Here is a 10,597-nt window from a genome sequence, read left to right on the forward strand (position 1 = left end):
TGCTTTAATTCAGTCTCATCTTAGTTATTGCCTGTTGGTATTGTTGACATTCCAATCAAACTTGGATCGATTGATATGTCTCCAAAAACAAGCAGTTCGCTGTGTTGAGAACCTTGGACTCCGCGATCACACGGCACCTTTTTTCACAAAGCATGCACTTTTAAAAATTAATCAACTGTACGAACTTAAGCTCGCTATATACATACGAGGCGAACTCGTGAAAAATTCACTCATTCTTTATCAAAACCATCTCTCAAGCTACACCCAATACAATTTCAGGCATGACCATATTAGAGTTCCATTTTGCAGGACGAACTACGGTAGAAAACAACTAGCATACTTAGTCCCATCCTTCATAAATGCACATCCTAACACGATCACTATAGCGCAGAACTTCAGATCATTAAACTGCTTTAAAAGTGCCATGAAAAAATATTTGCTTTCCCTTTCTGATTGACATTGTGCTAATTGGTTTTTGTGTGTTTTACGTACAATTATTTTAAGTGCGTTTCATTTTGTGCTTGTAAATATATAAAGTTTTTTTCGTGTTCATATTACTCTGTTGATCCTAAACTATCTCTACTTGGAAAGTTGTATAGTGATTGTTGAATTTAATGCACGTATGTTTGCAATGTATGCTACGTATGTTTAATCCACGCTATTGATATATGTGTATACTATCTGTATGTTATATGCTACCGCACTGTTGAGCAATGTATGGGTGACAGGGCCTTAGTCAGGCAGACAATGTACTGCCTTTAGCCTTGCCATCCAAGACCTTCACTGTGTCTAAATCAATGTTGAATAAATAAAATAAAAAATAAAAAAATTTTCCTGTTACTGATAAGATGCATCCAGAAGCTAGCAAGACAAAAGTACAACATACATGATATTTTTTGAGGAAAGCCTGCCCTTCAGGAGAATTCTTCACACGCTCCTCTTCTGCGTCAGCTTCAGGGCAATAAGCTTCTCCTGGAACAAGCATCTGCAGAGCAGCAAAAAAGGTTTCTTCCTTTTCAGCACACAACTCATTAATGCAACAGATAGAAATTATGAGGTTTAAGGGAACAAGAAAAACCAACACTAAGCCAATCTAAGTTATTAGGCAGCTTCTATAAACCTCATGAAGCTCATCTCATGCCAAGAAATGATTTAGTTGCAGAAAAAATCCCGAATGATGGCACCACACAATTCTGCTGACATTCAAAGAGTTCACGACAAATGGGATCTCTTGCATAGTTGTGTCGATGATCACGGAGGCAATACTTTACTGGATGTGCTACCTCCCACATGCACCCACAGAAAGGTTATCATATTCCTACAGAAAACGCCAACAGAGCAATTTGAAGACACCAGTGAGTTGTTCTGTAGAAAACATTAATAATGCTGTCCAAAGTCCATTTATTTACCAATTAAATTGAGCACAACTTTAAATGAACTGCTATAGTTTACTAATCATAAATAAATTCTGGGGTTTCATGTGCCAAAACAACAATCTGATTTTAAGGCTTGCGGTAGTGGGATACCCCAGGTTAATTCTCGCCACCTGGTGAGCAACTATAAATGAAATGTGTTACATCATGGGAACTGGTACCATATTAGCACAGTGACATGACCAATCTCGTACCAAATGTACATCATTTTCCTGCTTACGAAAACTCCATTATCAGTGAAAGTGACATTTTGGACACATCAGAGGGCTAATCTATCACTTTTGCTTGAGCTAATGTTGCCTTTAGCGACGATTTTAAACTAGCAATGGAGAAGAGCTAGAAAGAAGGAGGAAACCCATAGAGGTTAAACTGAGGCAACAGTCCTCTAGTCTGCTACTCCACTATGAGGAAAGAGGGAAAAAAAAGGGGTATGAGGAGAGACAAAGACAAGACAGAACCTTGCTTTGTGTGTCCGATGTTTACCTGTCAACACAATGCAGAACCATAGTCTTTTGGCAGGCGAACTTGTAAGGAGAAATCTCTCTTAGCTTTTGTGTATGAGAAGGGTGTGTAGTTTCGCACATTCACCTCCTCATTGCCCCTGTGCATATGCTGAGCCTCTGAAATTAACTAAGTTCTGGGGCTTTACATGCCAAAACTGTCATTTGATCTCGGGCACACCGTAGTGGGGAACTCCGGATAATTTTGACTACCTAGGGTTCTTTAACATGTGCCTAAATCTAAGTTCCCAAGCCTTCTGCCCCCATTCAAATGCAGCTGCCACGGCTCGAATCAAAGCCATGACCTCGAGCTCAGCAGTGCAGCAGCATAGCCACCAAGCTGGTTAAGCCTTTAAAGGCTCTCTGAAAGATTTCAGAATGAGTTGATGTCCCATGTTACAATGTTCTACAGCAAATGGCTGTTAAGTGTTCACTGCATTGTCTTTGTGTCTTCCACTCGTGCGTGAGGAGTATCACAGCTTTAGTGATCACGCAGCTCCACTGCCTGCAGGAATGCACAGGCTGTTAAAATATTAAGCTAACAGGGAAGTGCTCGGAATTTTTGCCAAATTATTCCCAGTGCAATGCTCTACCTTTAAATTTCCTGCAGTTTGTGTGAAATTACTACCAATTCATTCTCTTATTTGGCACAGCATGGCAGATATAATGTGTAAGAACAATCAGTACAACACTGCACACATAATGCTAAAGATGAGTGTTTGGCTCCTCCCAGTGGCAAGTTGGTCTTCTTGTCCACTTTTATTTCTCTATTCCTTGTTTGCTTTCCTGAGCTTCTTTGACTATCGCCTTCACATTGTTTAAACTAACAAAAAGTTGAGTTCCTCGGTTTCCATTATTTTACATGCCTGTGCAAAGGATCATTCAAACAATGTGCCTACCCCATCTTCAAAAGCTGGACGCGTATGTATAGGAACAGGTTGCCAGTGGAAGGTCTTGTTCCAGGCCCAGTCTGCAGAAGGCACTGAGAATCCAGCCAGGTGGCACTGGGCACTTGCCAGGCAGCGGTCCTTGTTTGAGCTCCAGACTCGCAGCTAAGCAAGCATAAGGTATCATAAATATAAATACAAGCATTTAGGTATCATTATTTCTTCTGATCTAAAATGGAACAAACATGTGTTATACGTAGCAACAAAATCATTCTCAGCGCTTTTTTCCCTCAAATGGTCCCTCAGATACGCTTCACCCAATAGCAAACTACTCGCGCACACGTCATTCATTCACTCCGTTATAGAATAGGACGCCTTATGCTGGTTCCCAAACACTAAATGTGCCATAGCGAAGTTAGAGAGCGTACAAACAAGAGCAGCCAGATTCACTTATAATAAATACCATCGTCATGATTCCCCAACTGAACCGTTACGCTTAGCCGGACTCCCAACAATTAGCGATCGTGCTAGATATCTCAGACTAAAATTCCTGTTCATTCTCCAGAGCAATGCTCTAAAAATAGACAAAAACAAGTATTTAGTACACTCTAATGCTAGAATTTCAAGAACAAAGCCCAATAAACAATTATCTGAGTATAGATTTCACAATGACACTTTCAGGTACTCATACTTCCCACAAGCTATCAGAGAATGGAATCTGTTACCACAAGAGGTTGTTGATTGTACGACCCTCGATCCTTTTTTGTCTAAGCCGTCTGACCATATCTTTATTGCTACGTGATGAACTGTGGTTTTTACATTGTGTTCTATTGTCACCAAGAATGTACATTCTCTATATTGCTGTACGTGTGTGTGAATAAGCTTGTTTTTAAACCAAAGCCAAGACCTCTTGTAAACTATTATCATTGAACTCTGTGTGAATGATGTATTTTTCCATTTTATGAATGTACCCTTCCCTGCCAAAGCCTTCGTTAAGGCTAGCAGTATGTACCAAATAAACAAATAAATAAGCACAGATAAATGTCCATGATCATAGAAGAACAGGTGATGCTCACAGTTAGCACACTGTAAACACAAATGCATATATATACTGTCCAGATTCCAAAGCAAGTAAAACAAGATTTTGGGCAAAACATGGCAAGTAATGAATGTCACTTGTCATTATAACAGTTTTCAATTTCACTACCTTTCACCAAAGCAATGCATAAGGTTATTCTATGTCACTACACAGATACACCATGGATGCTCACGCAGCCCATACGTGAGTGATTGGCTTTAAACAGCAAATGTAAAAAGGATAAATGCATGCTACAAATTACCTTTTGAAAGTCAAAGACTGGTTACTAATCATTAAACTTTTCTTTCCAAGCTGTTACCAGGTGAGCATATTCGTTTTGATTTGCCCCTGAAACTTTGTCAATATGGAAACATACATACGAACTGACACAGTGCAAATATCCTAGGACTAATGTGTGTGTTTATTCCCACAAAATGTATGAGTATGCAATGCACATGTTCCGGCTTCTGGAGTGGAAACGTCAGTTGAAAATTAGGTTCACAACTTGGTAACAGTTCACTGCACATGATGCGCAAAACAAGATACGGACAAAGCAAGAGGATGCAACATGTTTTAAGTGCGACATGTATTGAATTCCTTTGTCTTGTCCACATTTTGCTTTGTGCAGCATATACTGAATGATCTGTCAGATGAAAAATGATTGGGGGATATGAACATCGGCCTTCATGCAATGAGTTTCTCATTTTTATGCAAAACCTCTATTTACTTTTCAACAATGCACACTACATTGCCAGTGAAATAGTAGTGGAAAATATTGCTTTGCACAATTACCTCATGAGGATTTCCAGTAAGGAAGTGTGCATAACGTGACCTCAGATGGCTTCCCAGAATATAATGCTGCAGACATCCAATCTGTTGGCAATAAATAAGAACACATTGCAGAGTGAATACATTGAACTATTTTGCATTAAAGGGCTCCTCACCAAGCCCCATAGCAGATTTTGATTATATGCTGGATGTTGTTACGTGTCCTCTAGGGAGCGTTCTGCCGCAAAAAAATTTTTCAAATCGGCTCATTAATAGCCGAGATAAAAATATTTCAGTGATGCGAACCCATGATTTCAGCAGGCGGGCTCCACTGCATAGCGAGACTCTCTCCACTCACCCCGTCTAGTCTCAACGCCACCTAGAGGAAATTCGTCTAGGTGGCGTTGCTAGCCTCCATAAGTGAAATTCCTTCCCTGTGTTCACCCATGCTGCACCTTGAGGATCGCATGACACATACGTCACGGGCCCTGCTTTCACTTTCCTTTTTCTCCTCGCTTTTTTTTTTTCAGCGATACGCACTTCCAACTGGTGTTGTTGCGCGTGAGCTGTTATCGTTTCGCACAGCACACGATTTTGCGCACTGTGCACAAGGACACATGACTAGTGGTATAATTCAGTGCTACACGAATATTGAGGCAGAACAAGCAGATCACAGAGCAAGATCACGTGAAAATGGCATATTTTCAGTACCTCCGTACGTGACCACACGACCGTGGGAACAAGCAGGCGTAGCGGAAGTACATCTCTCTTGCTTTGGTGCAAAGTAAAGCAAAAAACATGCAGACATTCCGTTTGTGTGTTTTATTATTTCTCTAACCTTCAATTCGTCAATTAAAGCAACAGATCCCACAAATAATAGATGATGCCTCAAATAATTCACGAAGTCGCGTGTCACCACTGCGGACCTGAGTATGTAGGCGCAGGGACATGAGTATGTCATCCTCCGGCTTGGAGGGTGGCAGCCGCAAGGAGAAGGAAAAACGGCGTTCGGTTTGAAATTTCATATCTTTCCGTGGCATGTAGCGATGCAATACTTTGCAGACACAATCATTATCGCGCAATGTATGCTCTGCGCTTGTCTGCTCAAAATGGCCAGACCTGGTGAGGGGCCCTTCAAGAGAAAAAATATGGTGGCGTGACAAGCGTAACTTCTAGAAAGCTATACAGCAAAAAAATAACATGCACATATTACTACTTGATTACTGCACCAGCTGTAATATGATTGGCACTCCTTCATACAACCTTCATTACAAGCACAAATGTAAAACAGCTATATGAGGCAATGAACTTTGATCCTGACAGCCACACATACTGTACAAGAAACATACATGATCAGTAAAGGCAAACATGAAAAGTGAAAGCTTGATGCTGCTGCTGTGTTTGTGTCTTTCTTAGCACTGTTGTAATCCGGCCTGCCTTCAAGATTACAATGGCAGTACACATGCCATTGTTAGCGCCATCTATGTCTTCTACACAGACTAATTCCTCGTCTGGTTCTTTGTGGTGTCATACAAGTCTCAGATGTCATTAAGCAGTTGCAGACCTTGTATTTATTCTGAGACTACTGTGCCCTCGCTAGCACCTGTGACAATATACACTCTGCCTTGAAGCAATTGGTCTTCTAAGAGGAAGCGAACAGCACTGATACTTGAGGCTGTTCCAAGAAAATTTAGATGATGCCAACATTGCTGCAACATGGAAGACACACAGCATGGAAACACCTGTGTTTGCATCCTGACTGGCTGATGCCAGCTGTAGTTTTCACTCCTGTGCCACATTATTCTATGAGTATATGTAGACCTATAACAGCTCCACACCCACGGGCGCCACCATATTTACTCAGGTGACAGTGCCTGCCATTGAGTGCCTTCTGAGGTGTTTGCTCGCTTGTTTACAATGGCCAAGGCAGCCGCAGGCATGGATCAGACAGCCACTCTTTTAGCCACCACAGTGAGCAGGGAGTGCACAGATGACACAAGATGTTGGCCAAAGCTTCAGAGTCAGTGTAAGTATTGTGCACACTCCCAGCTTGTGCGACAAATTTCTGTAATTTCAGTGCACCTTACGAGATTAGTGGGCATACATCTCCTGTTAATTATCGCGTCTCACCTGTTCATACTCCTTCCGATCATCGTTCCACAGGACAGATAGTGCATGTCTCTCATTTAAAACCGTACACCTGGCACCTTTTATAATACACCCATGTGGCCAGGTCGCCTCCACCACTTTTGAGAAAGCTCAAGCTAGCATGACAAAGATGCGATGTGCACTGATGATGACTGAAAATATTTATGCATGATGAGAAAGATGAGTTGCAGTTGAATACTGCACTCACTGTAAACCTTTCATTTTTCCATTCTGTCCGTGCTGCAAGCTTAATAGTGTGCAAGCTTACTAATAAGTGTGAAAGCTTAGAAAAAACCTGTTTGCTACCTGCTCCAACCATGGCGATTGGTTTCGACCGCGTAATTCTTGTCACTAGCACCAATAATATAACTTGGGAAAGGTTTTCCGATTACTTGCAGCACAGATTAAAATGTATTTGCGCACGCATGGACAAATATATGTTGCAAGTGGCTGATCGATTGCTCGCCTTCTGTTGAAGTTGCTCGAGTATGTTAGTTGTGTGGGGAGGATGTAGCATTGAATCATCTGTCTCATCCCACCATATACAAGTCTTAGTCACAATTCACACAGTTCATGATGGAGCACGTCTTCCCTCTGCTCTTCCACATTTTAAATAAATATTTCTAGGCGATTCCTGGCCTTCCGGCAGAACGTTGCTTGAGCGTAGGCTGATGCCTGCTTGCTTGATTGAGAAGGTGGAGGAGGAGGAGGAAACAACTTTATTAAATAGTAGGGAAGGGGAAGGGGGAGCCAGGTCATGGGGGGAGGCTAGGTCGGGGCCCAGGGGGCCGCAGCTGTCGCCGTCCATTCCGCCAGCCTGACCTGTGATTCTTGGTCGACCACTTCTCAACGCTTTCTCCAATTCCTCAAGTGAGGAGGTTAGCCGCAGGAGCTCTTTTGGGGGCGGGTGGCGGTCGCATCCCCATAGAATGTGATCCTGTGCAGCCTGTGCTAAGCTGCAAAACGTACATGCTGAGACGCTGTCATCCATCAGGATGGCCGCTAGTCTCCTGGGGCTGAGCACACTGCGCGTTTGAGCTCGGCGCAAGGCCACAGCCTGTTGTCTGTTTAGGCCGCTACACGGAGGCGGGTAAATCTGCCGTTCCCGTCTTTGCCGATGGAGGCGATCTCCGTAACTTAGTGACAGTGTTTCAAAATTTTCCGGAGGAGGCTGCCCCTCAGCCCGGTTGGTAGTTGCACGAGTTGTGCGTGGGCAGCTTCGTTGCCGGTGTTTCCCTTGTGGCTCGGGACCCAGAGAAGCCCGATGTTTGTCTCCGGCCTCTGTAGTTTTTCTGCTGTGGTTTGGCTTACTTGGCCCGATCTGAAGCTTTTGATCGCTGCCACTGAAGGGCGTCCCTGCGACTGCTGTTACACTAACAATGGTGGCCTCTTCCGCTTCGAGGATAGACCTCGCTGCGATTTCCTCGGTTGGCAGAATCTGCGCCGTTCCATCCACAGCCGCTATTGCATAGGTGAGGTGTCCACATACACGGCTGGTTTGGCTGCTAGAGTCTTCTTAAGGGATTCCACGCGTGCACGTTGGCGTCCCTTGTTGTGTTCTCCCATGTTCTTCGGGGGTGGTGGAATGAGCAGTTTGTTCCTAATGTCTCTCGGAATTTTCACTCTCTTGGTGGTTCCTGTGTGGGGGGCAGATTCAGGAGTTGTAGGATCTCATGCCCTTGCTGTGTGCTTGACAACCTCCACCACTGTGCCGCTCTCTGCGCTTCCATAATTTCAGTGATGGCGTTATGGAGTCCTAATTGCATCAGTCTTTCGTTGCTTGCTCATGTAGGAAGTCCGGCGGCTACTCTGTAGACTGAACGCAGTAAAGTGTCGACCTTTGGTAGTTGAAGGAAAGAGCATATGTATGCTATCCTGCAGATGAAGTAACCCTGGGTTAGCCTGCATGCCTCTTTCTCTTGGAGTCCAAATTTGTGGCCAGTAATACATCGCAGCAGCCCGATTATCTGGCAAGAGGTGCTTGCCAGTCTCTTCATAGTTTCTTTGCACGAGTTCTTTTCCTCTAGGAAGAGCCCCAGTACTCTGATGGTGGCGACCTGGGGTACTACATCTTTACTGACTACGATTTGCAGTGTAGTTTTGATTGCCTGAGTTGTTTTGCCGGCAATAAACAGTTCTGACTTGGTAGAGGAGCATTTGAGGCTGCTGCCAGCCACGTAGGCTTGTACCGTGTCGGCTGCTGTTTGCAATGCCTGTTTGACGGCCCAGGCATTGCCTTGCCTCGTCCAAATGGTAACATTGTCCACATAGATAGCGAGGCAGATGAGCGGGATCTTGTTAAGTTCTTTGGGTAGGTTCCTCATTGCACAGTTGAAAAGGAAAGGGAGATAGTACTGCACCTTGGGGTGTACCCCTAGCGCCGAGACTGATCTGAGGGCTGTTAATATCTACAATGTTGAAGGTGGCTGTCCAGTCGCAAAGAAATGCAATGATGTATCTGTGAGCCCATGCCCCAACATTCATGTCCAATAGGTTTCTGAGTATGGCCTTGTGGCTGACGTTATCAAACACCTTGTGCACATTGAGCCTTAGGATCGTGCGCATTGCCCCCAGGATTCCGGCATCCACAATGTCCCTTTTGAGCATCCACATGATGTCTTGCGTAGACACAGCTGGCCAAAAGCCAAAGAGGGTGGGTGGAAATAATTGGTGTTCCTCTACATGCTCGGCGAGGCATGTTAAAACCGCGTGCTCTAGTGCTTTGCCCAGACATGACGTAAGTGAGACAGGGTGGAGATTCTCCAGTTACAGCATTTTTCCAGGTTTGTTAAATGGCGGCGGGCCCTGGTGCGCGGTGTGCTGACTGCTAGCTGTAAAAGGTACAGTTTCTCTGAGCCTGAAAACGTGCCTATATATGAAAATAACTTACTGCAAACTGTTAGAGATGTCTCACTGAACTATAACTTCCTTCTAACAACGCACACCTCTTCTTTACAACTGTGTCGCGATAGCGATTATCCAGTTAACGAATTACAAGCAATGAAATTCACACCTTGGTCAGCTGCCCAGGTCCCTCTTTCCAGGCTGTGATTGGAATAGGGTCGTTCTTGAAGGTTCTAATTGGTGTCCTGTCCCCGTGTCTGTACACCTGCGATTTGACGAACGACAAGATGTTAAAAAGCTCTAGCCTTTGATATCCGACACACTTTCACATTTCGGTTTCTTTCCGCTGTTCTATGTGCCCATGGCGCTTATATAGCACGATATATCAAGCTTTGCTGGTCCGCGCAGCAGATTGCAGTCAGTTCAACGAACGTCCTTTCAGAAATGAAGCCGGCTGGATGCCAGCCAAATGCACTCACTCCTCCTGCGCGCCCAGAATGGATGAACACATGCTGCTTACCACTTGAAGCAAAACGAGCGAACTGTCGGTTTTCTGGCCCGCTACTTGCTGACGTGTAGTAGTCGCAATGAACGCGAAGACGAGCGTAAAAGCCAGCTTCACCGTCATGGTTCTGCTGAGTTCACTCAGGCATGTTAATAAGAGAACACAGAAAAAATCACTAAATAATTCGGCTACCGTTACGATAAAGGGCACATGAGTCTCAATCGACGATGGGGCAACCGCGCTATCATTTTATCGCATCATTATATATCGTACACTCAAGCAGGAAATGTTCGCGCAAGCACAGCCACGTTCAACAACAGCTGAGCCAACCGAACGCTTGCTCCCTTTTGTCGTACGACGTAAATAGATGACATGGTGGCGGAGGTGGAGCCTACGAAGCGTCAGCCGTGATTGGGGGATGTCACATGACCGTG

At 44.3% G+C, this 10,597-nt stretch overlaps 1 protein-coding gene across 1 annotated transcript in view; it reads right to left on the reverse strand.

Moving 5' to 3' along the window:
• The window catches only part of LOC142572112 (prostatic acid phosphatase-like), a 46,556-nt gene extending 36,068 nt beyond the window's left edge, over positions 1–10,488 (reverse strand). Inside the window, exons 1-5 of the mRNA XM_075680981.1 lie at positions 10,179–10,488; positions 9,828–9,923; positions 4,691–4,771; positions 2,833–2,985; positions 887–985 (exon numbers count right to left, since the gene is read on the reverse strand). Coding sequence (XP_075537096.1) covers positions 887–985; positions 2,833–2,985; positions 4,691–4,771; positions 9,828–9,923; positions 10,179–10,286 — 537 coding nt within the window. The 5' untranslated portion in view covers positions 10,287–10,488. The remainder of the gene's footprint in view (positions 1–886; positions 986–2,832; positions 2,986–4,690; positions 4,772–9,827; positions 9,924–10,178) is intronic.
• Between the last annotated feature and the right edge of the window lie 109 nt (positions 10,489–10,597).

Source organism: Dermacentor variabilis, chromosome 2 (genome assembly GCF_050947875.1).
Source record: "Dermacentor variabilis isolate Ectoservices chromosome 2, ASM5094787v1, whole genome shotgun sequence".
Lineage (NCBI taxonomy): Eukaryota > Metazoa > Arthropoda > Arachnida > Ixodida > Ixodidae > Dermacentor > Dermacentor variabilis.